At 48.6% G+C, this 27,968-nt stretch overlaps 2 protein-coding genes across 2 annotated transcripts; both read right to left on the minus strand.

Moving 5' to 3' along the window:
* Positions 1-386: 386 nt before the first annotated feature.
* On the minus strand, positions 387-22,669 carry LOC308149371 (integrin alpha-M). The gene is made up of 31 exons (XM_080521086.1): positions 22,578-22,669; positions 14,956-15,076; positions 13,434-13,525; positions 13,091-13,176; positions 12,886-13,000; positions 11,774-11,904; positions 11,542-11,684; positions 11,296-11,446; positions 10,627-10,762; positions 10,471-10,544; positions 9,710-9,827; positions 9,148-9,290; positions 8,515-8,661; positions 8,162-8,359; positions 7,895-8,025; positions 7,286-7,440; positions 7,057-7,214; positions 6,598-6,714; positions 6,377-6,447; positions 6,151-6,292; positions 5,622-5,723; positions 5,432-5,511; positions 5,097-5,171; positions 4,939-5,014; positions 4,109-4,216; positions 3,977-4,018; positions 3,759-3,884; positions 3,557-3,670; positions 3,422-3,478; positions 3,128-3,238; positions 387-1,586 (listed from the first exon to the last, which is right to left on the minus strand). Exons 1-31 carry the CDS (start codon positions 22,624-22,626, stop codon positions 1,392-1,394), a joined length of 3,564 nt encoding a protein of 1,187 aa, XP_080377212.1. The 5' UTR covers positions 22,627-22,669; the 3' UTR covers positions 387-1,391.
* Positions 22,670-24,565: 1,896 nt separating this feature from the next.
* LOC308149210 (nicotinate-nucleotide pyrophosphorylase [carboxylating]-like) lies at positions 24,566-27,606 on the minus strand (the record flags this gene model as incomplete). Its single annotated transcript, XM_080520883.1, has 4 exons — positions 24,566-24,799; positions 25,164-25,295; positions 26,220-26,530; positions 27,354-27,606. The coding sequence occupies 4 exons, from the start codon at positions 27,604-27,606 to the stop codon at positions 24,566-24,568; spliced, it is 930 nt and encodes a 309-aa protein (XP_080377009.1).
* Between the last annotated feature and the right edge of the window lie 362 nt (positions 27,607-27,968).

Genomic DNA, 27,968 nt, shown 5'->3' on the forward strand with positions numbered 1-27,968 from the left:
AGACGGTTCAGCAGCAGCGGTGGAGACAAAAGGCCTGATTTGGAGGTTGAATTTCATGTTGCTGAAAGTTTGAGTCCAGGGTACTTAAACTGAGAGACCAGGGGTCCGTCTGCAGAGACTGAAAGGTTCTGTCGTACACGTCGTCTTTACTCTCGGTGATCTGAGCCAGCGCTCTGAAGACTTGGATGAAATGATGTCAGTTGTTGAACCAGGAGTAAAAACGTACATTTGAACATGAAGGTCGGGGACAAACGCCTGGGAGGTTATTTACGTATAGTGAAAATAATAATTGCCCCAGGACGGATCCCTCAAACGTCCTCAAACGTCTTCTTGAAGTCGAGGAAAAACTGCTCCTACATATGAGTTCTTGTCCAAAGAGTGCTGGAGACACGCGGGTTCTTTTTATTATCAAACGTGGACAAAACTTTCCTCTTCCTATACACCAAAAGCTAAAATTGTGACACACGTGGTTTCATGCAACACTGAGCAGACGTTTATTTTAACACCTCGATTATCGTCAGTCTGAGTTGATGTCCGGAAGCTTCTGAATGCAGCTGCAGCTCGTCTGTCAATGTGTGATAAAACTCCACCTGCTGGTTTTTCTCTCTCTCTCTCTTTGAAAAGAAGCATTCAGGATGTAAATGGTCTTAAATTATGTTTCGTCTTCGGTCAACATTTACACTTAAATCCATTGAGAAAATGACGAACTTTGTAAAAGTTGAAATGTTTGTTGCGCTGCTGCTCGGTACCTTTGAATGTCGAGATGGAACTCCACTCAATAAATGCTATCATACTACGGAAGAGTATCAGGGCTCCTCAAGGAAGAAAGAAAGTAAACGTACACTTTTTTTTTCATTGTGCACTTTGAAAAATACGAACTGTAAATGTGTGCTGTGGTCTGTCGCTCAACTTTTACCCCGAATAATCACATTACATCCCGTCACTCTGACAACAGAGGGTCTCGGTGTGGATTCAGGTGTTCAGAAGCAAAGTCTGACGACGTCGGCGTTTATGAGCGACGGTCGTTTCACCGCTTCGTCAAACTGCCTGCGAGTCGTTTGGTAGAAACGGGAACATCCGCTGGTTATTTAGCCTTTCTTTCAAAGTGCATGACGAAAAAAGTAAAATCTCGACACTTTCAACTTTTACGAAAAAAATAAAATCTCGACACTTTCAACTTTTTCCTTGAAGTACAAGATTACATTTTTTTTAACCTCCCACTATTTTCTTTAGAGCAACGGCCCTAAAGAAAATAATAATCACAAAGCACATTTGATTATTCGTGGTTTCTCGTTGCGAAGGCGAAGCTGGAGTCTAGCCGGTCCCGAAGCTGCTTCGAGTCGCGTGACGACGTCTGCAGGTCGTCGTCGTCCACGGCGGCGAGCGGAGCGTTAGTCCAGCTTGGTCTTTGGATCGTCGGGCGGGGGGCTGCTGTTCCCGCCGCCGTCACCGAGGAGGGATTTTTCCTCGGATTTGTGGTCCACCTTCCCGTTGCCGGGGGCTTCAGCCGGCGTCCCGGCCTGCAGGGCAGCTTCTTCCTCCTGCTCCTCGTAGTACTCTCGGGTTTTCCTCTTGAAGCAACCCAGCTGGTGAGAAACGACAGCAAACACAAAAAAAAACGTTTAAGCTTCTTCCTGTGAATCGTCGTGAACGTTGGTGAACTTGTTCGGACGGTCGGCGAGGCGGTTTCAGCTCCTCCGAGGCTTTGACACCTCGTCGGCTTTGTTAACTTGTCGTCGTACGTTTGGGTTCCGTTTTGTACCTGCCTGCCGGGATCTGTGGCCGTGGAGCTGAAAAGATCTACAAAAACTCCCGCCTCTCTTTGCCGACACCTGATTAAATGTTCCTCAGCTGCTTCTGCTGCAGGCGTCTTCTGCTGGAGCAAGAAAACTGTGCTTGTTTGTAAGATTTCCTACTTTTCTGTTCGTGTTCCGTGTCTTTGATACAACCGCTTCTTAAGTTGTGCCATAAAGGTACAACTAAATTCAAACTTTAAAAATCTGGGCCGTAAAACTTTAAGAGGACTGGGGGGTTCTGGACGTGTTGGTGCCACGGCCACCAGGGGTTCTGGACGTGTTCTGGACGTGTTGGTGTCACGGCCACCAGGGGTTCTGGACGTGTTCTGGACGTGTTGGTGTCACGGCCACCAGGGGTTCTGGACGTGTTCTGGACATGTTGGTGCCACGGCCACCAGGGGTTCTGGACGTGTTCTGGACGTGTTGGTGTCACGGCCACCAGGGGTTCTGGACGTGTTGGTGTCACGGCCACCAGGGGTTCTGGACGTGTTCTGGATGTGTTGGTGCCACCATGGCCACCAGGGGTTCTGGACGTGTTCTGGACGTGTTGGTGCCACCATGGCCACCAGGGGTTCTGGATGTGTTGGTGCCACCATGGCCACCAGGGGTTCTGGACGTGTTCTGGACGTGTTGGTGCCACCATGGCCACCAGGGGTTCTGGATGTGTTCTGGACATGTTGGTGTCACGGCCACCAGGGGTTCTGGACGTGTTCTGGACGTGTTGGTGCCACCATGGCCACCAGGGGTTCTGGATGTGTTCTGGACATGTTGGTGCCACGGCCACCAGGGGTTCTGGACGTGTTCTGGACGTGTTGGTGTCACGGCCACCAGGGGTTCTGGACGTATTGGTGCCATGGCCACCAGGGGTTCTGGACGTGTTCTGGATGTGTTGGTGCCACAGCCACCAGGGGTTCTGGACGTGTTGGTGTCACGGCCACCTGGGGTTCTGGACGTGTTGGTGCCACGGCCTCCGTTGGTTCTCTTCTATGTATTCAATGGAAACCTGAGAGCTTCATGGCTCCAGTACCTTCCCGGATACTGACCAGGGATCCTGAGGAAGGTTCCGTGGCTCCCATAGGTTCTCTGACATGTTTGAAAAGGTTTGTTGAGGGAATATGAGGGTTTCGTGGCCACCTGAGGTTCTTTTAAGAACGTGGAGGAGTGAGATGAAGGTCTTCAGGCCACCCCACGTTCTCTTCCCTGCTCCAGGTTCTTTTAGATACGGTTGACGAAGGTTTGACCAGATCTCAGCGACCGACATCGAGGCGACAGCTCTTCAGTAGAAGATGGCTGGAATCCGTCACTCTGATAAAAAAAAAACAGACTCTCACCTTGAACATGATGACGGTGATGATGATGAGAAACAAGAATCCCAGTCCGGCTCCAGTTAAGATGATCAGGAGTTGATCTGGAGGAATTATGAACTCGACTCGAACTTCAGTCTGACGGAGCAAAAACAAAAAACCCCCCTTTTCAATATTAAATGTCATGTAGACGGTCTTAGAAATAAGATTCTGTTCATGTTAAAACCTTTTTCTACAAGCAGAATTTAACGTTGCTCAAATGATCCTTGCAGCTGAGTTTAGCTGGTTTAGGAAAACCGGAGCTTTGTGAACAGAAAGTACCTGTTTCACTGTCGGACTGCTGTTCCACGACTCTGCCGGCACCGGATTCTTCTTCTTCTGTGGTGGAAGCAGTCGTTACGAGGAATCATTGAAGAGGTTGAATTAAGCCACTGCAGTGAAGCGTCGGTGTCGTACCTGGTGTTTGAACGGATCCAGGACGTATTTCTGGGTGTCGAAGTGAACGTGAAGGAAGTTGTTGAATTGAACTTTTCCTCCGTCGCCCGTGTATCGTGTCAGGAAAGCAACGTTCTGCAAACCAAGAGTTCATTCAGATTCTCCCGTTCAGTGTGTGTGTGTGTGTGTGTGTGTGTGTGTGTGTGTGTGTGTGTGTACGTACAGCTGCGAGCTGTGCGAGGTCTTTAAAGGAAACGTCTCCGGACAACGTGAACTCGACAGCTGAAGTTTTCTGCAGGTTGAAGGTTTCACACTCTATGGAGACACACTGGTGTTCTGCAGGGCAGTGCTGAGACACACACACACACACACACACACACTCTCCACATCAATTCATTCCATGGCGCCTTCAGTGTTCTGATGCCGGCGTGTTCTCCTCACCCGGCTCTCCAGCGTCTTGGTGTTCGTACAACGGGTTTGGTTCTGCGAAGGGAGGAAAACAGAAGCGGTTCGATTCGGTTCCGGCGCTCGGCAGCAAGATCGACACAAACCGTGACGCAGTCGGCTCGTCACCTGTTCGACAACAACTTCATAGTCGGTCATTTGAAAGCCGTGCTGCAGTCTGGTGGCGAAGGACAGAGACACGTTGACGGGGAAGTCCTTGAAGCCGGTGTTGTCGACCTGGAGACGGGAAGAGAAGACGTCCACTGAAACCACACAGATCTCGCGTCCATCGTTGTGCGGTGGGTACCGAGGCTCGTCCTCCAGTCCCATAGCTGCTGGACCGACACCGTCCACCCCGTACTGTCCCACTGCCTCTGAGCAAGGCACCGAACCTGAACCCATGGTTAACGACAACTGTGTCACACCGGTCAGTGTCCTACCCCAGGACAACAACGCTCAGGACAAGATGGAAGAATGAATCTTGACAGTCGGGACAGTAAGTTAACCTTCATGATGACATCACAGCCGCGCAAAGTCTCAGGCTGTAACGCCTCCACCTGTGCAGCTTCAGGCATCTGGACAACCTTTAGAACTCTGCATAACCGACGTCCACCGTGACCAGAGTCTCTGGATGCAGCTAAATACTTTAAGTTTCACCAGCTTCCTCTTTACAGTCCCCCTGTGCAGCCATGCGCTGCTTCCTGTTCCTTCAGACCTTCAAACACGTCCCGGAAAGTCGTTTCTGAGTGGAGCGCCAGCTGCAGTGGCCTCTGGATGTCGGTGTGTCTCTCTGCACTGTGATGTGCGTCTCTCTGCACTATGGTCCACCGTGGTGACACACACACTCACACAGCGTGGCGGCAGTTCTGTTTGAAGAAGTGCTGTTTCCATTTATCTGATGGCTTTTTGTTGCAATTCCCACTAAAAGGCTGAGCAGCGGTCGTGTGGAAGTTCCTCACCCGGTATGTGATGAACAGTTTCTTGGGTGCCGGCTGCTCCGACGTGAAGTTCAGATAAGTGACACTGTCTTCTTTCCTGGGAGGGAAACACAAAGGTTACGAAGGTGAATAAAGCCGTCCTAGTATGCGCTACACTTTCTATCCTCATGAGTACTTACACCGTCAGCACCATCTTGACTTCAAACTGCACGGGAATGCTTTTGGTCACGGTCACGGTGGAGTTTGCGTTGTCGCTGAGGATAGAGTCCAAACGTCAGCAAGCTCAGTGGTTTTGCTCATCGGGGGCCGTCAGATTCACTCCAGATGTGATCAGTCACGTACACACACTGTCAGATATTGGATCATCCGCAAACTGCTTTTGATAACGAGTCTTGCGAGGTTCGGCATGTGTGACTCTGATGGGAATCTGAGTTGTGTTGTGGGTCGTTCTGCCCTCGTTGTCGCTGTTGTGTCATTGTCTTACAGTGTTTGACTCCTTCGGAATGTTTTGTACCTTTTTCCTGCGACGGTCATCGTCACTGTGTCGTTCCAGATGTAGTCGCTGAGGATGAGGAAGGAGGTGTTGAACGTTGCCTTCGCGGGGAAGAGGAAGACAAAGGTTTCAGGCGGGACTCAGAACAGAAGACGCTGTGCAGCGGGAGGCAGTCTGTGGAGGACTGAGGGAGACGCTCAGCCAGACTCACTGAGGATCTGCTGCGATAGACGGGAAGACTGACGCCACAGACGGTTCTGTCCAGAACTCCTTTCAGATCGTTGCAGCTGTGGAGGAGCTGTGGTCTCGTGGCCTGTTGGGACAGAACCGTGAGAAACAGCATTTCATATGGCCTCCCTGGGGCGGAGGGAGATTCGGGGAGAACATGCAAACTCCACACTGGGGGCTTTTCCACCAGAGAGAACCAGGTACTAGTTCAGAGCTACAGCCAGACTGAGCCCCAGTTCTTTGTCCTTCCACCGCCAAAGCCCTGGCCTATCGGGGGCTAACCAGGTGCTGAGTCGGCCCCACTTCGTTGCTGGGCCAGAGGGGGGGGGGGGTCTGACACGTCATCAGCTGGAGGCAGAGTTATCTCTGGAGTTATCGCGAGCTACGAGCCCCGGAGTGGTTATCGAGAAAAAATTATAATAATACGAGGGAACGAGATAATTTAAGCCGAGGCTCTCTAGGCTGCTGCAGAGCCGCAGAAGGACGAACTCCAGTGTGACGTGAGTAGAAACCTTTGCGAGCGTCATCATGGAGAAGGACAGGCCCAGAGGGTAGAACATGGTCAGGCTGGTGTTGTAGGAGTCGTCGCCGTGGTTGTCCAGCGTCACCGACATGTTGAAGTAGCTGTCCTCTCTCACCAGCAGCGTGGGAGTCCTGGAATAAAGGCAGCGTGTGTTGAACTGGTGGACGATTCCTGAAGCTGACGTTTGCCTGATGCTCGTCTGATGACGTCCGTACATGAAGCTGGTTTCCACCTGCAGCTCGGCCACACAGGAGTCGTTCTTCCTGCACTGCTTCTCAAAGGGAACCTGTCAAAAACAGCCAGGAGCTTCTTTATGGACACGCAATGGAGGAGCTGCTTCCTCTGAATACATGTCATTTACTTCACAAGATGTAACATATATGTTATATATAAGCAATGTGTGGAGGTTTGTAGGGGCGGGGGTGTGTGACGGTACCTCCACGGCGGACTGCTTCACGCTGTCCGTGTTCAGGCTGGATGGCTCATCGGCGCCGTCGGTTTGGGAAAAGTTCAATTTGATGCTGATTGATGACAAAGTGTCAAACACACATTTCTGTAAAACACAAAGACAAGTCAAGTGTGTTTTAGTGTGTGTGTGTGTAGAATTGCGCAAATATCTTCAGAAACAAAGTTTTATTCTTGACCGGATGTGACTCGACACTCATGACACTGTTCTTGACGGCTGTCGGAAGAATAAAGCTTCATGTCCAGAGTCTTCACGTTGCATATATATCGTAAGACTGTCAGATGGAGGAGCTGCCGGATGTTTGAAGGTGACGGTATTCAGGACAAACGGGCAGCAGCTCTCACTCATCAGCATTAAATCTCAATCAGTCGGGGCCGCCTGCTCTTAAAGATGCATCGAAGTGTAAAGGGGTGGCGTTAGTCCTCGTACGTGCATGTAGACGGAGTAGTTGAAACAGGTTTCTGCCTCCGTCAGCTCGCAGCTGCTTGTGAGGTCTCTGCTCTTCTTCTCCGCTTCCATGAAGAAACCCCGGTTCTTCTGTCTCTTCGGATCCACGTCCAGCCTGTAGGTGATGTTCAGTCCGTCGCCTGGAGACCCAGAAAACGGGGTCAGGGCCCGACAGCGGCTCCAGAAAGATCCTCAGCGGCTCGTCTCTTACCGTCTCCGCTCTTGGTCACTTCAGCCATGTAAAAGCAGACTCGGAGGTCGACCATCGGCAAGGCGTTGTCCAGGCCCTGACATTCCAGACCTTCCGTGCTTATTTCCGCGGGGTGAAACGAAAGCTGAGCCTCCACATTGAAAACGGGCTTGGACCTGGACGATGAGGATTGAAATGAGAATGGTTAGAGGTTGGACTAAAGGTTAGACTTCCTCTCTGCCAAACGCGGCGATTGAAATATGACACCAATATGATTTTCACTTCCTTCTTCTGGTCGCTTCATTTATGACCCTTTGCATTTAGCGGTGCAGTGCATGTAAAGACTATCTTGATCAGAGACCTTCTTCAGTCTGAACAAGATCCGCTTTCATGTTTAATTCCATTTTGTGTGACTCAAAGAGAAAGAGCATTCTTGGTTAAACAAAGACCATGACAGGACAGAGAAAGACCAGTGGCGCTAGCTGGCTAACGCTACCGGCTGGCGGCAGGACGGGACAGACAGACCCTCGAGGACTGACGAGACGACGATACGAGCTGGTGGCAGGATGGACTGAGACACAGCCGCTCTGCAACAGTTTCCATCAAAGGAATCCGTGGGACGATCTGTACCTTAAGACGACCGCGGCCCCCTGCGATCCCACCACAAGGTCTGGGAGTCCATCCTCTCCCAGGTCCATGTCTCCGCTGATGGCCTGTCCAAAGAACCTCCTCCCGGGATTCACCGTCTCTCCCAGGATCCTCTGGGACAACAGCAGGTTCATCAGAGTGAGATGGTGCTGAGAGGGTGTTGATGGTGTTGATGGGGGGGTGTTGGTGGAGGATATGGAGGGTGGTGATGGAAGACTTTGACGGTGCTGATGGAGGGCACTGACTCACCTGGCTGTAGGTGGAGCGTATCGCCCTGCGCGGCTCCCCCAGGTAGATGTACACCGCCCCTCTGTCCTCGTCCTCCAGCGGAGCTCCGACCGCGACGTCTCGCAGTCCGTCTCCGTTCAGGTCGGCCAGGCTGGAGACGGTGCTGCCAAATCTCCCCATAGAGGGCGCCGTCACCGTCATCGCCGCTTTCAGCTGCATCTGTTGGACACAGTTTATGAATGACGGCAGAATTGACCCTACAGAGCATCTTCCTCCTCCAACTTGAAGGAAACGCAGGAGTTGCTCCCTGAAGACGCCAGGTACTTTTGTCCTCCTGGTTCAGACGGTGTCTCGGTAGCACCACCTCAGCTCACCTCCTCCGTCAGCTGGTAGACGTAGATGCGTCCCTCCTTCTTGTCCTGCGGCTGGAAGAAGAGCGGCGCGCCGACCAGCAGGAAGTCGGTGTCGCCGTCTGAGTTCACGTCGACGGAGCAAAGCTCTGCGCCGAAGTAGGAGCCGATCTGGAGAAGAAGTGCGTCATGACGAGGGACGTTTCGGTCAGAAGGTCGGCGGTACTCGGTGAGAACGTGTTGCCTGGTAACCCATTACAAAAGAAGACCGGTTTCTTGTCTGCAAAGCCGCTTTATCTGGACTTTAGTTTTTAATTAATCCCCTTGGGGAAACTCCTTGAACCCCATCGGCAGCAGCCACACAGAGCAGCGCTCCAACCAATCACAGGCCACCTCACTGCAAGAGTCTGAACTATTTTTGTGTTGTTTGTTTCTGGCAAATGCACCAGTGAGAGGAAGCGGTGTGGTTCCTTCTCTGCACCTGGTCTGAAAGACGCAGCAGCCGGCGTCTTTAGGAGACGGTAAATCCACTGCAAAACCGACGACTCGTCTCCGTCGGCGTGCGACAGGAAGCACCAACGGCAGATTATCTCCAGGCTGAGGTTCAAGCGCCTGTGGCGTCGTCTCATTTTCAGAAACGGCGGCTGGGTTTCCCACCTGATCTCCCGTTATTCGTTGGGCCGCCGTCCAGGTTCTGCCGTCGTGTCTGAAGAGGACGACTCGTCCGGTGTGTTGGAACCTCGGGGCGCCCGTGAAGTATAGCGCCACGCCGTCCCTGCTCCCAGCAGACACCGAGTACCCTGTGACGGTGTTCAGTCGTCAGAGAGAGCAAGACTTCATTCGTCTGTGCAGACGACTCAAGTCAAAGATCTCACTGGGACGCAAACAAACTCCAACGATGTGTTTCTGTTCTCTGGATAGAAACACTACACAGCCACAGACTTCATGTATTATCAAGTTAAAGAAAACTTTTTTGGGGAAAAACTGTTTTTACTTGACCATATTCTCATTGTTACTTCTTTTTATGTCAGTGTCTGGCTGTATTTCAATGGATGAATGACGATTGTGATCGTTTTGGCTGATTCTGATCGGTATGTGGACCGAAGGTCAGGAGGGAAACCGGGGGAGAAAAATAGGTTTGAAAGACTTTATCAGACTTCAATCAAATCAATATTTGTTTTTTAGCTGTGCTTCATAAATGAGCTTTGACTAAATGTACCCATGTAGGAGTTCATCTTCATTTCGGGATCTTCGATCTGCGTTTCCTTCAGTTGTCGATGTTCTTGTAGGGAACCCTGCCAGCTGTTTGTTCCCACTGAACCCAGAATCAACTTGTCCTGCGAAGAGAAACGTCTGGTGAGAACATGAACCAGAGCTGAAGATTGTCTGGGAACAGTTTGGACTCAACGCGTTTTCTCAAGAGGAAAGAAATGTTGGGAAATTTGCATTTTGGGTCATTCCATACATGATTGTTGATTTTAGTCACGTGTGTTGGTGGTGGGGTTACCAGCTTCTTACTCTGTGTGTGTGTGTGTGTGTGTGTGTGTGTGTGTGTGTGTGTGTGTGTGTGTGTGTGTGTGTGTGTGTGTGTGTGTGTGTGTGTGTGTGTGTGTGTGTGTGTGTGTGTGTGTGTGTGTGTGTGTGTGTGTGTGTGTGTGTGTGTAATAATCTCTCAGATAGTTAATCAACAAACTCTGAACAGGCTCAGATTTATCAGAGAACTTTGCGTTAGAAAACTGATGTTTTCTCACGTTTTGAGGTTCTTTTGGTAACTTGTGTCATGACTCATCTCGAACAGTGAAAATGTGTCTAAAGTGGGATTTCCTCTTTCAGTGTGTGCAAGACAGTCACCTGCTTGCGCAACGCCTGAGGCTGGTGAACTTTCGGGTCAATCATGAGCACCAGCCAGCGTTTTCTACAAAGAGGAAGTGTTTGTTTGCTGAAGGGACGAGGTGAGAGTTGAAGACTTTCTGTCGGTACCTGATAGAAGGCGGAGCTGAATCCGCTCTGCGACATCTCCTGGGTCATGTTTCCGGCCCGGGCCGCCGTGGAGCCTGGCGGGGACACGGCGGCGAGGGGACGTTAGCGTACCGTGGGTAAAAGAGGCAGGGGCGACGGGGGAGGGTGGCACCTTACCCTCCATGTTGAAGATCTTCTTCTGGAAGTTCTCCAGCACTCCCGTCAGTCCGTCGTAGTTCTCGATCTTGAAGGCGTACTGGTCTGTGGGCTCCGAGGCGATGGCTTTAAATTTGTCCAACTTTGCATCTTTTACCTGAAATCAAAACGGCTTCAGCGACGGAGAATCAATAACAAACCTTCAGTCGTTTGAAATCTTCTGCAGGCGTGACGTTGAAGATCAAGTGATTACTGCATCTAATACCACTGAACCAACTGCTACACCGAGAACTACCAGTACCTCCACTGCTACTATAACCTCTTCTACCACCGTTTCTATGGCAACTGCAGCCACAGCAAAACATACGACTACATTTACCGCTACAACAAAACATATGACTATATTTACTGCTCGAACAGAACATAAAACTAAAACCTACACCTACACCAACTACTGTTCTCCAACAACTACTAGTTCCATCATGTTCTCCAACAGCTCCCAGTTCCGTCACGTGTTCTCCAGCGTGTAAAGGATCAGGACACGTTATCGACGTTCCTTCAGGTGTACCGTCCAGCATTCTGCTCTGAATGTTTCGTAACGGGCTGATGAAGGTTTGCGGTATTAAAAGTGAAGAGGGTGTGACCTGAAGCCAGTATTTGACCTTTGACCTCGACAGGATGTCCGTTTACCCCGATAACGAAGCGAATCACGTTTTTGGCATCGTATTCCCGTATCGTGTTGAGTCTGTCGGTGTCGCTCGGGTCTCCGTCCGTGATCAGCACCAGAACCTTGGTGGCGTCGGTGGAGGCTCCTGCTGACGACTCTTCTAAGATCTGTTTCCTGAACCAAACAGAACATGAGAACATGAGAGCGTTTCCACCTCCCGAGGAGAGAGCCGGACGGAGCCGAGCCGCTTGCGGCGGGACGCTACGTACAACACAAACGTGAGCGCTTGGTGCGTGTTGGTCAGGCCCTTCATGTGACGTTCCTTCTTCAGCTTCTCTTCGGCTCGTCCAGCGACGTAGTCATTGAAGTCAAACACTTTGGTGTGGACCGTAGAGAACTGAACTGCAGCGAACTGAGACAAACACACGCTAGCATTAGCATTAGCATTAGCTGGAGGTCTCCAGTGCACGGTGGTCGTTGGATGAGCCGCGGCGCAGTGACCTTGATGGACGTGTTCCGAAGGTTGTCCATGATATCCAGGATGAAGTCTTTGTTTTTGTCGAAGTCGTCTGTGGTCATGCTGTTGGAGCCGTCGAACAGAAACACCAGGTCCACGGTCTTCTTTGTGCAGCCTGGCAAGAAGAACGTTTGGAAATTATATTTAAATGTCATTGAGGCATTCGGCGGCATCCCATTTCTGTAAAGAAAGAAATGGAGGGAGGTGAAGATAAATAAGGATGCAGTCAAAGGGTGTGGTTTCTGGTCAGGAGGAAGATAATTCCACCCTTATCGGATTCAAGAGCAACAAAAACAGCCAATAATACTCAACTTTCTGCCAAATTAATTAGATGTTGGATTCAAGACACGGGCAAAAGAAAAGATAAGTGACTAATGACCAAATGCCCCAATGGAGGAAATCATTTAAACAACTACAAGATAAATTTGGTTTGTTATCTGAAGACTTCTTCACATATTTACGGTTGAGAAATTACTTAATATCACACAATGACTGGAAAACGATCAAACAACAAGCCACACATATGGAAACTTCCTGATCAAACGTGTAGAAGTACCAGAAACAGTCTAAAATATTTACACATGCCTACAGACAGGAGGGAATAGGGACAAAGGAGAAGGAAGGTTTTTGTTCATTTATATAATTGTACTTTTTATTCTGTTATTTTATTTTTGTCGTAGCACACTTTGTATTTTCTAAGGTGCACAACTTGGAAAAAAAACAGTTTCTGCAGTTCTGTCCCTTTCCTGCTCGCTGTGACGCTTGTTAGCATTGTTAGCAACGCTGTTGAAGCAAATATTCCTGAACCAACTCGCCCCTCCGCTCCATTAACGTTCACCGGCGGCGACGCTGTGAGGATAAACATACAACAGGATTTAAAGTTACACCAAAACTGCTTAAAAAAGCTTTAAAATGACTGGATTTACAGTTGGAGACCAAATAGTTTTCTACTCATTAAATTCTGAAAAATAACTGTTATCTGGCAGTGCTGGAGGATGTCATGTTAAAAAACAGGCCACGGCCGCGTGGTCATGAGGTGTTCCTAATCTTCTGGCCACTGAGTAAGCACAGTGGAAAGTTCTTTTTTGCATTTTACTTTGGAAAGCCGGCGTGAAGGAGGAGACTTCCTGCAGCGTGTCGGTGACGTTGTAGCAGACGCTGTTCAGGTAGGAGTTCTCGTAGCACTCGTGGGCGACGCTGGGGCTGCACACCTGGAGCCACAAGCAACGGGTCAGAACCTCCGCCGGCCTTGCACCGGGAGAAAGACAGGAAGTGGGAAGTGGGAGGTGGGAGGTTCTCACCGTGAAGTGGGAGCCGGTGGGGTCGGCGGCGATCGACAGGCCCAGGTGCTTCACCGCCGCCGCCTCCGCCTCTGGCAGAGACGCTTCTGGAACGTGAACGTCTGATTAGTGACGCAATGACCTTTTTAAAAAGCTTTAAAAACAAGTATGGAAATGAGATGTGGACATAAATATTGTGAAGGAACATGAAAATGATGGTTTTGTATTTGTAAATACTGCACAGAAATATGTGTAAAACTGGGGAAAAAAAAAGCTCCAGACGAACAAAGCTTCAGACTAAACGAAGATTTGTTGGGCTGATGATGATGATGATGATGATGATGATGATGATGAAGATCCGTACCATCAGGGCTGAACCAGGTGGAGGTTTGGTCTAGACCTCGTCTGTTGATCCCGCCGGATCCGTTGAGCCTCAGAGGAGAGCTGATGATGATCCTGAGGATCAGAGAGGAGAAACTCACTGTCTGGACACAAGTACAAGTACAAGTAGCAGTACAAGTAACAGTATAAGTAGCAGTATAAGTAACAGTACAAGTAGCAGTACAAGTAGTAGCAGTGTCACAGTGCCCATATTTCCCTGCTGCTTTTCTGTTTCATGTTTTCTAACTTGAAACTCTCGTTTTTCCTGATCTGGTTTTTCTTGGAATTCAGGATTCGACTCCTGAGTTCAGTTTCTGACGTCTTCCTCTTCCTCTTCCTCTTCCCCTTCCCCTTCCCCTTCCCCTTCCCCTTCCCCTTCCCCTTCCCCGTCCTCTTCCTCTTCCTCTTCCTCTTCCCCTTCCCCTTCCCCTTCCCCTTCCCCTTCCCCTTCCCCTTTCTCTTTCTCTTTCTCTTTCTCTTTCTCTTTCTCTTTCTCTCCCTCCTCTTCCTGCTCCTTGTCTTAGATTAGAACGTGAGATTAGGCCACATTTACTCGAAGCCGGGTTTTTAAAAAAAACAAACAGATATTTTATTCTCTATGTTTAAAAAACACATATCCAGCTGGTTCAGAGCTGCTATGAGCAGCCAGACCTGTAGGGGGCAGTGTAACGAGAAGCATGATTCCATGATAGCCAATCAGAATGCTGGAGAAAAACATGACATCATGAATTGTGACGTGAGTCTACACCCCCCCCCCCCCCCCCCATAGGTGCAAACAGAGATTATCCACACTGCAAAAATTCCTCCAAAAAAAAATCGATTTTAAAACAAGAAAATTAATACTTAAAATACGCAAAATTATCTGTAAACAGAACAAGAAAATTTTACTTGACAAGATTTTCAATAATAAGAAAATAATTCGGGCCTCATATGACCCAGCGTCTTGAAAACAGCCTATTTGGACTCAAAACAAGTTTTATTTTCATGTGTTGTTATTTTCAAATCTCAAAATAAGAAGATTGGACTCATGAAATGTTAGTTCAGCGCTCAGTCATGTTAAAATGAGAAAAATACTTGTTTTAAGCCAAACAGTACTTATAACTAGTTTTTAATACTCAACGCCAAGAACATTCTAGCTAATAAGAAAATAAAGTCATAATCATCTTAAAACTAGAATAATAATCTTAGTGAAAAATTCTGTTTTAAAGCAAAAATGACTTGTTAGTGAAAAACAAGTAATTTTTCACTTAATTTAAGGAATGATATTTTGCCTAGATTTGACTTTTTGCGGTTCTGACCTCCAGTGTGGCCGCAGTTTTCAAGAATCATCGTTTGTGGTGAGTCGTAGCTGGTTTATGCGTAAATGCGCCGAAACGCAGAGAAATATCACCGTTTTTTTTTGTTTTTTTTTTAAATACCCGGGTCGGTGTGAACGTGGCCTGAGTGGATCATGACGGTGACGTTGGTCACGTTGGTGCTGAAACGACTCTGCGTCGAGCGCTCACCCTTTGCCGCCGCCGGACGAGTACTGGAGAACTTTGTACCCGTAGAAATCTGCAGCTTCGCCGTCGTAGACGTCGGGACTGGACACGTCGATGTTGAAGGCCGCGGAGAGTCGGAGGGCCGCTGCGGAGAGAAACGCCGGCGTGAGGACTTTAAGAACTCGGCAGCGTCGCGGCGTTCGGTCCGACCGCCGAACGCCAGCGGTTCAAATCGGTTCAAAAGACGTTCCAGACTCGTCGAGGGGACGTTTACTTTTCAAAACAAAAGTCTCTCACTGACCATTTTCATGCGTTTTGTGGCTTTAAATTGGTTTAAAGCAGGGGGTGTCAAACATGAGGCCCGGGGGCCAGAACCGGCCCACCAGACCATCTGATCCGGCCGCCATGGGATTTTTTTTATAAAAGTATAAATATGAAAACTGACAAGAGGCTGATCTAAAAACACTAGATTGTCAAAAATGACATTCAAAACCGCCCTTGGTCAGAATTTATTAATGCGTCTGTGGAGGTCACATGACGTAACGCCTTTCACAATAAAACAACGAGTCCAACTTGTGTGAAGTGACATTTTAGACACGTAAACTCAAAACAATTTCCAGATGATGACAAATTGTTTTTATCCTGAATAAAAATACGAGATCCAGATACAGGCGACTGAGGGATTTTTTTTTGTGTGTGTTTGTTTTGCAAATATAATATCTGATTAACTTTAATATGTAAATTTCAGAATAGACTGGTGAATTCTTACAGAAGGATCAAAAGAAGGAAAGACTTTGACATTTGTCCATATCTGAAGTTTAACATGTGATGTTTGACTTGATGGGCCTCCAGAGGTCAGAGGTCAGGTGGATGTGGCCCCTCGACTGAAATGACTCTGACCCCCCTGCTTTAAACAGTAAAACTCTCAGGGCTGCTGGAAATCTGTGATCGACACAAGTCATGTTGGAAAATGGCCGTGAAAACATTTTTACTGTTCAAAAACCTCCTTTAACTCGTGAACTATGACTTTTATCCTGCAGCTTTCGACAAGTTGTGACTTGAGAAGTATGCAGCAGTGGAGCTGGAGTGTGAGCGGATAAAGGAACGACAGACAATCTGCATGAGGATCACTTTCGTTTTAAAGATCTGCTTTTCCCACGTTGTGACTCTTTAAGTCTTAAAACACACACATTTTAATGTCGTTCATAGAAATCCTTTGGGAAGCGTAAAACTGAAAACATTTCTACTTTCATTTTTCAGTGAAACCTTTAAGATCCTGAGTTTTGTCACCTGGAGGATCTGATCAGGAAAACAAACGTGTCTCACGAGTGTGAAGCTCAAAACCACTTTTAAACACGCCTTGCATCTGGAGAGAACAGGAACCCCACCGTCTGGACTCAAACACAGAGACCTCTCACAGTGAGAGGTCTGCCGTCTCCATGGAGACAGAGTTGAAGCGTTTTTAAAAAGTTCTGTTTTCAGTCACTCTGACCTCCGTTGCCGTGTGAACGAAAACAAAACACAGTGAGAGTTTAATGTTTTCACTTGAAGCTTGTTGACGTGTGAACGACTCGGGAGGACGATCTAAACCGTCACTCTGCACATCCTCCAGATGTTTCACTCTGCACATCCTCCAGATGTTTCACTCTGCACATCCTCCAGATGTTTCACTCTGCACATCCTCCTGGTGTTTCACTCTGCACATCCTCCAGATGTTTCACTCTGCACATCCTCCAGATGTTTCACTCTGCACATCCTCCAGATGTTTCACTCTGCACATCCTCCAGATGTTTCACTCTGCACATCCTCCTGGTGTTTCACTCTGCACATCCTCCAGATGCTTCACTCTGCACATCCTCCAGATGTTTCACTCTGCACATCCTCCAGATGTTTCACTCTGCACATCCTCCTGGTGTTTCACTCTGCACATCCTCCAGATGTTTCACTCTGCACATCCTCCAGATGTTTCACTCTGCACATCCTCCAGATGTTTCACTCTGCACATCCTCCAGATGTTTCACTCTGCACATCCTCCTCATGTTTCACTCTGCACATCCTCCAGATGTTTCACTCTGCACATCCTCCTGGTGTTTCACTCTGCACATCCTCCAGATGTTTCACTCTGCACATCCTCCTGGTGTTTCACTCTGCACATCCTCCAGATGTTTCACTCTGCACATCCTCCTGGTGTTTCACTCTGCGCATCCTCCAGATGTTTCACTCTGCACATCCTCCTGGTGTTTCACTCTGCACATCCTCCAGATGTTTCACTCTGCACATCCTCCTGGTGTTTCACTCTGCACATCCTCCAGATGTTTCACTCTGCACATCCTCCAGATGTTTCACTCTGCACATCCTCCTGATGTTTCACTCTGCACATCCTCCTGGTGTTTCACTCTGCACATCCTCCAGATGTTTCACTCTGCACATCCTCCAGATGTTTCACTCTGCACATCCTCCTGGTGTTTCACTCTGCACATCCTCCAGATGTTTCACTCTGCACATCCTCCAGATGTTTCACTCTGCACATCCTCCTGATGTTTCACTCTGCACATCCTCCAGATGTTTCACTCTGCACATCCTCCTGGTGTTTCACTCTGCACATCCTCCAGATGTTTCACTCTGCACATCCTCCAGATGTTTCACTCTGCACATCCTCCAGATGTTTCACTCTGCACATCCTCCAGATGTTTCACTCTGCACATCCTCCTCATGTTTCACTCTGCACATCCTCCAGATGTTTCACTCTGCACATCCTCCTGGTGTTTCACTCTGCACATCCTCCAGATGTTTCACTCTGCACATCCTCCTGGTGTTTCACTCTGCACATCCTCCAGATGTTTCACTCTGCACATCCTCCTGGTGTTTCACTCTGCGCATCCTCCAGATGTTTCACTCTGCACATCCTCCTGGTGTTTCACTCTGCACATCCTCCAGATGTTTCACTCTGCACATCCTCCTGGTGTTTCACTCTGCACATCCTCCAGATGTTTCACTCTGCACATCCTCCAGATGTTTCACTCTGCACATCCTCCAGATGTTTCACTCTGCACATCCTCCAGATGTTTCACTCTGCACATCCTCCTCATGTTTCACTCTGCACATCCTCCAGATGTGTCACTCTGCATATCCTCCAGATGTTTCACTCTGCACATCCTCCTCATGTTTCACTCTGCACATCCTCCTTGTGTTTCACTCTGCACATCCTCCAGATGTTTCACTCTGCACATCCTGCAGATGTTTCACTCTGCACATCCTCCAGATGTTTCACTCTGCACATCCTCCAGATGTTTCACTCTGCACATCCTGCAGATGTTTCACTCTGCACATCCTCCAGATGTGTCACTCTGCATATCCTCCAGATGTTTCACTCTGCACATCCTCCTCATGTTTCACTCTGCACATCCTCCAGATGTTTCACTCTGCACATCCTGCAGATGTTTCACTCTGCACATCCTCCTTGTGTTTCACTCTGCACATCCTCCTGGTGTTTCACTCTGCACATCCTCCTCATGTTTCACTCTGCACATCCTCCAGATGTTTCACTCTGCACATCCTCCTCATGTTTCACTCTGCACATCCTCCAGATGTTTCACTCTGCACATCCTCCTCATGTTTCACTCTGCACATCCTCCAGATGTTTCACTCTGCACATCCTCCTTGTGTTTCACTCTGCACATCCTCCTGGTGTTTCACTCTGCACATCCTCCTCATGTTTCACTCTGCACATCCTCCAGATGTTTCACTCTGCACATCCTCCTCATGTTTCACTCTGCACATCCTCCAGATGTTTCACTCTGCACATCCTCCTGGTGTTTCACTCTGCACATCCTCCAGATGTTTCACTCTGCACATCCTCCAGATGTTTCACTCTGCACATCCTCCAGATGTTTCACTCTGCACATCCTCCAGATGTTTCACTCTGCACATCCTCCTTGTGTTTCACTCTGCACATCCTCCTGGTGTTTCACTCTGCACATCCTCCAGATGTTTCACTCTGCACATCCTCCTCATGTTTCACTCTGCACATCCTCCAGATGTTTCACTCTGCACATCCTCCTCATGTTTCACTCTGCACATCCTCCAGATGTTTCACTCTGCACATCCTCCTCATGTTTCACTCTGCACATCCTCCTCATGTTTCACTCTGCACATCCTCCAGATGTTTCACTCTGCACATCCTCCAGATGTTTCACTCTGCACATCCTCCTCATGTTTCACTCTGCACATCCTCCAGATGTTTCACTCTGCACATCCTCCAGATGTTTCACTCTGCACATCCTCCTCATGTTTCACTCTGCACATCCTCCAGATGTTTCACTCTGCACATCCTCCTCATGTTTCACTCTGCACATCCTCCAGATGTTTCACTCTGCACATCCTGCAGATGTTTCACTCTGCACATCCTCCTCATGTTTCACTCTGCACATCCTCCTGGTGTTTCACTCTGCACATCCTCCTCATGTTTCACTCTGCACATCCTCCAGATGTTTCACTCTGCACATCCTCCTCATGTTTCACTCTGCACATCCTCCAGATGTTTCACTCTGCACATCCTCCTGGTGTTTCACTCTGCACATCCTCCAGATGTTTCACTCTGCACATCCTCCAGATGTTTCACTCTGCACATCCTCCAGATGTTTCACTCTGCACATCCTCCAGATGTTTCACTCTGCACATCCTCCTTGTGTTTCACTCTGCACATCCTCCTGGTGTTTCACTCTGCACATCCTCCAGATGTTTCACTCTGCACATCCTCCTCATGTTTCACTCTGCACATCCTCCAGATGTTTCACTCTGCACATCCTCCTCATGTTTCACTCTGCACATCCTCCAGATGTTTCACTCTGCACATCCTCCTCATGTTTCACTCTGCACATCCTCCTCATGTTTCACTCTGCACATCCTCCAGATGTTTCACTCTGCACATCCTCCAGATGTTTCACTCTGCACATCCTCCTCATGTTTCACTCTGCACATCCTCCAGATGTTTCACTCTGCACATCCTCCAGATGTTTCACTCTGCACATCCTCCTCATGTTTCACTCTGCACATCCTCCAGATGTTTCACTCTGCACATCCTCCTCATGTTTCACTCTGCACATCCTCCAGATGTTTCACTCTGCACATCCTCCAGATGTTTCACTCTGCACATCCTCCTGGTGTTTCACTCTGCACATCCTCCAGATGTTTCACTCTGCACATCCTCCAGATGTTTCACTCTGCACATCCTCCAGATGTTTCACTCTGCACATCCTCCTCATGTTTCACTCTGCACATCCTCCAGATGTTTCACTCTACACATCCTCCAGATGTTTCACTCTGCACATCCTCCAGATGTTTCACTCTACACATCCTCCAGATGTTTCACTCTGCACATCCTCCTTGTGTTTCACTCTGCACATCCTCCAGATGTTTCACTCTGCACATCCTCCTGGTGTTTCACTCTGCACATCCTCCTCATGTTTCACTCTGCACATCCTCCAGATGTTTCACTCTGCACATCCTCCAGATGTTTCACTCTGCACATCCTCCTGGTGTTTCACTCTGCACATCCTCCAGATGTTTCACTCTGCACATCCTCCAGATGTTTCACTCTGCACATCCTCCAGATGTTTCACTCTGCACATCCTCCTCATGTTTCACTCTGCACATCCTCCAGATGTTTCACTCTACACATCCTCCAGATGTTTCACTCTGCACATCCTCCTTGTGTTTCACTCTGCACATCCTCCAGATGTTTCACTCTGCACATCCTCCTGGTGTTTCACTCTGCACATCCTCCTCATGTTTCACTCTGCACATCCTCCAGATGTTCCACTCTGCACATCCTCCTCATGTTTCACTCTGCACATCCTCCTCATGTTTCACTCTGCACATCCTCCAGATGTTTCACTCTGCACATCCTTCTGCTGCTTCACTCTGCACATCCTCCAGATGCTTCACTCTGCACATCCTCCAGATGTTTCACTCTACACATCCTCCAGATGTTTCACTCTGCACATCCTCCAGATGCTTCACTCTGCACATCCTCCAGATGTTTCACTCTGCACATCCTAAAACAACAGCCTCACACTCGACTCGTAGGGTGTGAAGTTTCACACGTGGTGGACGATCGTCTCCTCGCCTCCTCGTCTCCTCGCCTCCTCGCCTCCTCGTCTGTGTGAAACCACTAAACGTTGAGCTGCTCAGTTTGAACTTTTCTAAAGGAACTAAACAAGTTCAAGTTTCCTACGTTTTACTCGCTATGACTCATGTTTCGGAGGATTAGAAGCTGATTGATCTGATAGTTGGTTTTAGATTGTGGACTTCCTCTCCAAAAAGGAACAAGCTTTAAAGTGTTCAAACTGTCGTGGGGCTGAAATGTTCCCCATGTGACCTTGGGGTCTGACGCCGCCGACCTGAGAAGTAAAAGAGTCCAGAGCAAGAACAGGAACTCTTCTGCTGCGGTTTTCTCCCAGAAAGACGACTGCAGCAGGTGGAAAGTGTCGCTTTGCTTCCTGTCAACACTCATCATCTGCAACACCGCCGACGACTCTCAGCTTTTTCTTTTTCTTTTTTTTTTTTATTACAGGAAACGACAGTGAAAAGTGTGAAAACTTAATTTCTATTGTTTCCGACTATTTATCAAGGTTCGCCTCAAATTTCAAAGGAAAGTCGTTTTTATTGGATCCCAACATTTACTGGCATTAATATGTTCAACTTTAGAAAGAAAAATTTTGAAAAATCCATTTTACAACCCCCCCAAAAAAAAACAAAGGAAAAAAAATCACTTAGTTTCCCTCAACTTCGTTGATTTGTCTCGTTTCTGCTTCGTGACGGTTTCGAACATTTTAGAGGAACAAACATGAGACGAGTGTAAAAAGTACAATTAAACCTAAAATGGTGAAAGTGTAGGCTGGCTGTGCTGGAGGGAGAGTTGTTAATAATAATAATAATAATAATAACAATAATAATAATTCTGATAAGACTCGTTTTCCTCCCAGTGGCTCTAAAAGCTTCGATTCTCAGTTTAAACTGACTTTCTGACCAGAACTGAAGCCGCAGACGAGTTCCTGACTCACGGCGAGGAGGAACTCCAGGAAACTGATCACTGCACAACGTTTAAACTGAACAAAATGAAACTTTCATGTTTTTAAAACAAACAAACAAACAACATTGTGAGTAATTTTTATAACGGAAGAAGGTCGAACCCATAAAATCATAGCGTCTCTCGTCACTCGGACTCAGTTCAGCGTTGAAAAAAATAGAAAATAGAGCAATTTAATTGAACTGCTTGAATTACCAACATCTGAATTAACTTCGTTAACTTGACTGGAGGTAATGGTTTAGATTAAGTTAGAAGAACTTCATTCAATTAGAACTTGCCAATTGAAACAATTCAATTTAGGTCGAACTGTGTGGTTTTGTGGAGGTTTGAGGTGGAGGAGGAGGAGGAGGTTTGAGGTGGAGGAGGAGGTTTGAGGTGGAGGTGGACTAGGAGGTTTGAGGTGGAGGTGGAAGAGGAGGAGGAGGAGGTTTGAGGTGGAGGTGGAGGTGGAAGAGGAGGAGGTTTGAGGTGGAGGAGGAGGTTTGAGGTGGAGGAGGAGGAGGTTTGAGGTGGAGGTCGAAGAGGAGGAGGTGGAGGGGGAGGTGGAGGGTCTTACCGACTGACAGCAGGACGGTGAGCAGGTGGAGGCTGGTCAGCCGGGCCATCGTCTTCCTCCTCGTCTTCCTCCTCGTCTTCCTCCTCCTCCAGCCGTCTGACTCTTCTGGCTGTCGGTTCGAAGCTTCCTGTTCTTCTTGAACCAGGGCGGTTCCACACTGGGGGGGTGGGGGTGGGGGGAGGGTTGTGACACCATAGTCTTCTTGAACCAGGGCGGTTCCACTGTGGGGTGTTGTGACACCGTAGTCTTCTTTTTTTTTTTTTTTTATCTTTTTTGGTTTAAAAATACAATAGTGTACACATAGGATATTGTACATATCAAATCCTTTTCTTTTCTTTTTTTTTTTTTTTTTAAACAATAAAAATAACAAGAACAGTAGAACCCAGTCTCTGACGGCAATATAGTAATGAAATATTACGAATGTAAAGTAAAAAGTAAACAACAAAAGAAAAAGAAAAGAGAAAAAAAATACAATAATAATAATTAAATTAAATTAAACATGAATAGGATAAATAATAGCAATAGTGATTTTAGAAAATAACAGTAACCACAACAATGACTAAGTAATAATAATGACTAATAATTAAACGGATGTATAGACAAGTCTTAAATACAGATAAGTGACAATAAAGTACGACACCACAAGTTACATAAGTATGGTCGAAAAATAACAGTGGCATATAAAGGGTGAACAACACCGGGTGTGGAAGTAGCAAGAAAACTAGACAAAACAAACAGCAAACAAACAGACAATAAAAACATCAAGAAAAAATTAAATTAAATTAAATTAGATTAAAAAAAAAAAAACGGGGGGGGGGTGGAGTGGAGTGTGGATCGGCAACAGACAAGCACATCAATCAGGAGGCAAGGTTTGTAAAGAGTTAAAGTAGTCTATGAAAGGTTTCCATTTACGGACAAACTTAGCAGTGTTACCTTTTACAGAAAATATGATCTTTTCTAATTTAACAAAATACATAATATATCTTAGCCAGCAGGCAACTGAGGGGGACTTCTGGGATTTCCACAGAAATAAAATACACCCCATAGTCTTCTTGAACCAGGGCGGTTCCACACTGGGGGGGGGGGGGGGGGTATACGTGACGATGTTATTTCCTCTCGCCTCCTCTCACACTTCCTCTTCTTCGTCAATAAATCTTTTGAGATGTGGAAGTTCTCCTCAGAGGGCTGCCCCGCGGCGACGGAGAGACGAGAAAGTCCACCGGCAGACTTTACCGCTCGACAAGCGGCGACTGTTGATCAAAATCAGACCTGAACTCCAACTGTTGAAACTCATTTGAATCGTGAATCGTGGCGAGTCGTGACCTTTGTCTCTGCCGGGTTTTCTAGATTACACTGTTGGAATGAACTTTCGATGGATTAATATTCCACATCTCCTCTGCTCTCTGACCTTTGACTCTGATCTCCTGTGTGAAACTCTCTCCTCCATCTCTCCTCCGTCTCTCCTCCGTCCATACGTCTGGTCCGTTGCTCCCTCACATTGCTGCTGTCTTATCTGTTACAGCCACTAGAGGTCACCATTTCATCTGTGAGTCTTTTGTCAAAGTGGGTCATTTTTCAGCAGGAGGCTGCTGGATCGACCCTTTATGGACGAGGTTCTCTAAGTGTTGATGACCGAGGGCCAATTTACCCACCCAACCCCCCCCAAAAGTGGGAAAAATACGGAGAAAAAAAAATCCAATTTGTAATATTTTGAATGACCAAGGTTTCATCTTTATGATTTAGATTTATTTGTCTGCCTTCATTAATCTGCAATAAAAAAAAAAAACATTGTAATTAATAAATGAGGCTAAACTGGAGAAAACCTCAAGAAACATTGCATTAAAAATCCAAAATGGGGTTTTCTGCCCTCTGCAGTCTAATCCGAGATACATTTCAGAATATAGGTAAAACCTTATTTACTGAAAAGAAAACAAAAAAAAAACCCTCAAATGGTTGAGACTATCTGGCGGCTTTATTGATGAGCGGGTTCATTGTGTGCACGTCTGACGTGCGGCGAGAAGCTTGGCGCCGCCGCCGCCCGGCGTCAGTATTTTGAGTGAGAAGTCCACGACGGGGCATCCCTGCGTGATGCAGCCCAGAGACACGACGTCCACGTGTGGGGAGAAATACAAGGCCAGGTTCTCCGGGGTCACGCCTCCGCTGGCCTCGACGAGCAGAGCCGGGAACTCGTCCTTCAGCGTCCGGGCCGCGGCGTGGAGCTCCTGCAGGGAGGGAGTGTCCCGGTGAGAACAGGAAGTGACCACGGCGCGGTACTTTCTGTGAGGATCTGAACCCTTTTGCTTTTTTTTGCTTTTTTTTCCCCCCTCCTTGTCTTGTTCGGCTGTTAAGACGGGCGATAGGATGTGACTTTCACATCATGTGCCTCTCAGTGTTTTGGTTTTGTTCTGGCGTTGTTAGGGACTGGCATGGCCGGACCCGACCTGGGTGAGAATGCCCAGAGTATCACCGATCAATACCCTTGTTGGTATATAATGACGCTTACAGTTACCGAAATGATGAAAACACCTTCCGACAAGGGGGACTTTACAAATACAAACATGAATTACTGATCGAACAGACAAAAACCTGAGGGTGGAAGTTGTCCAGCATCACGATGTCCGCCCCGGCCGCCGCCGCCTCCCGGCCCTCCGCCGCGGAGCAACACTCCACCTCGATCTTACTGCTGAAGCCGCACACTGAGCGGGCCACGGCCACAGCCTGGAACGACAGACCGACCGTCTTACTGGTATATTACACAGGTGTGCCTGTCCTCACCTGTCCAGGTGTACCCTGTCCTCACCTGTCCAGGTGTACCCTGTCCTCAACTGTCCAGGTGTACCCTATCCTATACTCACCTGTCCAGGTGTACCCTATCCTCACCTGTCCAGGTGTACCCTATCCTCACCTGTCCAGGTGTACCCTATCCTATACTCACCTGTCCAGGTGTACCCTATCCTCACCTGTTCAGGTGTACCCTGTCCTCATCAGGTGTACCCTGTCCTCACCTGTCCAGGTGTACCCTGTCCTCACCTGTCCAGGTGTACCCTATCCTCACCTGTCCAGGTGTACCCTATCCTCATCTGTCCAGGTGTACCCTATCCTCACCTGTCCAGGTGTACCCTATCCTCACCTGTCCAGGTGTACCCTATCCTATACTCACCTGTCCAGGTGTACCCTATCCTCACCTGTTCAGGTGTACCCTGTCCTCACCTGTCCAGGTGTACCCTGTCCTCACCTGTCCAGGTGTACCCTATCCTCACTTGTCCAGGTGTACCCTGTCCAGGTGTGCCCTATCCTCACCTGTCCAGGTGTACCCTATCCTCACTTGTCCAGGTGTACCCTGTCCAGGTGTGCCCTATCCTCACCTGTCCAGGTGTCCCCTGTCCTCTCCTGTCCAGGTGTACTCTATCCTCACTTGTCCAGGTGTACCCTATCCTCACCTGTCCAGGTGTACCCTGTCCTCACCTGTCCAGGTGTACCCTATCCTCACCTGTCCAGGTGTGCCCTACCCTCACCTGTCCAGGTGTACCCTATCCTCACTTTTCCAGGTGTACCCTATCCTCACCTGTCCAGGTGTACCCTACCCTCACCTGTCCAGGTGTACCCTCTCCTCACCTGTCCAGGTGTACCCTGTTTGCTGACCTCTGTGATGCTTCCTGATGCCCACACGTGGTTGTCCTTCAGCATCACCATCCCACTCAGGTCATGCCTGTGCGTGGACGCTCCGCCGACCAGCATGGCGTACTTCTCCACCAGTCGAAAGCCGGGCGTGGTCTTCCGCGTGCCGGCCACTTCTCCGTGCCAGCCCGCTGCCTTGGCCACGGCCCGGAGCTGAGCGCAGCGGGTGGCGATCCCCGAGGCCCGGGCCAGGCAGTTCAGAGCCGGGCGTTCCCCGAGGAGGAGGCACCTCGCCGGGCCTCGCACCACCGCCGTCAGGGTGACGGCGTCTGCGCCTGGAAACACAGGAGGTCATGGAAAAGCTGATCGGAGGGACGGCGGAACAAAGACTCTGATGTCCAGGACTTTCATCATGTCAGACACTCTGTTGTCTGGTGGAGTCAAACCACAGCATGCAAACATCACATGCTGAATGAGACAAACCAGCCTCACTGCTAGCCTCACTGCTAGCCTCACTGCTAGCCTCAATGTTGGCCTCACTGCTACCCTCACTGCTGGCCTCACTGCTACCCTCAATATTAGGCTATAGGTGAGCCTGTTGACCAATGTGCGACTCATGTGGATTCTCAGTTTCACATCGTGCCATGTGGTTGAAAACCAACAGCCGGCGTTCCTCTTTTACTGAACGAAAGATTCTGAGGTCATTTATTCTCTGCAAAATGATTTCTGTGTTTCCTAAACATCTCGACTTGCACGCTTTAACAGGAACTCCCTGCTTTTTTTTTTTTTCCCACAACTATGAATGTTTAGGTGACATGCAGCCACAGATACACTATATATGTACATATCTACTATATAAGTTATGAGAGACACCACTTAATGCTCATGAAGCATTTCAGGTTTCATTGTGGCTCTTCTTCTTTGGACAAACGGGGAAGTGACACCCGCCCAACGCCACCACAAAGATATTGTTTGAGTAAACCTGATGGATGTTAAACCGTCTAAATTCACTGAAAGGACTTGTGCTCATCATGTAGCTAACGCAGATACATTTGTAACTTAAAAACCTCATTTAAAACTCCTGCCTCACGTTGTTCGGCTAGGCTTGCACATTGTTGGAGGTTTAGGGCTCACGCTGCAGGAAGCAGCCGGTCCTACCAGTCCGGTCCCCGTCCTGGTGGACCCAGTCCACGGTGCAGCCCAGCTGGGAGAAGACGGCGGTGAAGAAGGGGCTTCCTGCCAGTACGCTGTGGGGGGTCTTGCATAGCAGCCGGGCCTCCACCTCCCCAGACCCCACGCATGCGCCCGCCGGGTCCAGACTGGGCGTGTCCTCGGCCAGCCAGTCCAGGGCTAGCCGGGTCAGGGTGTGGCGGGGCAGCGAGTCGGCCGCCAGGCGATTTGGTGAGGACATTCTAAATTTAATTCACTGTACAACAGAGGAAACGACTCACTTGTCATGTAAACTGCTCTCGTCAACGTGACAATGGGTTAGGTGGGGGTTAGGGTCAGGGTCAGGGTCAGGGTCAGGGTTAGAGTTAGGTTCAGGGTTAGGGTTAGGTTGGGGTCAGGCTTAGGGTTAGGTTCAGAGTCAGGGTCAGGGCTAGGGTCAGGGTCAGGGTCAGGGTTAGGGTTAGGTTGGGGTTAGGGTCAGGGTTAGGGTTAGGTTGGGGTTAGGGTCAGGGTCAGGGTCAGGGTTAGGGTCAGGGTCAGGATTAGGGTCAGGGTTAGGGTTAGGTTGGGGTTAGGGTCAGGGTCAGGGTTAGGTGGGGGTTA

This window comes from Blennius ocellaris, assembly GCF_963422515.1.
Source record: "Blennius ocellaris genome assembly, chromosome: 3".
Classification (NCBI taxonomy): Eukaryota; Metazoa; Chordata; class Actinopteri; order Blenniiformes; family Blenniidae; genus Blennius; species Blennius ocellaris.

Excerpts from the sequence above, each read along its gene's own strand:
- LOC308149371 (XM_080521086.1), bottom strand. The coding sequence starts at position 22,626 with ATGGCCCGGCTGACCAGCCTCCACCTGCTCACCGTCCTGCTGTCAGTC. Across the intron at positions 15,077-22,577 it reads CACCGTCCTGCTGTCAGTCG|CGGCCCTCCGACTCTCCGCG; the intron begins GTAAGACCCTCC and ends TTCTCTCCGCAG. Across the intron at positions 6,293-6,376 it reads CAGGTGGAAACCAGCTTCAT|GACTCCCACGCTGCTGGTGA; the intron begins GTACGGACGTCA and ends CCTTTATTCCAG.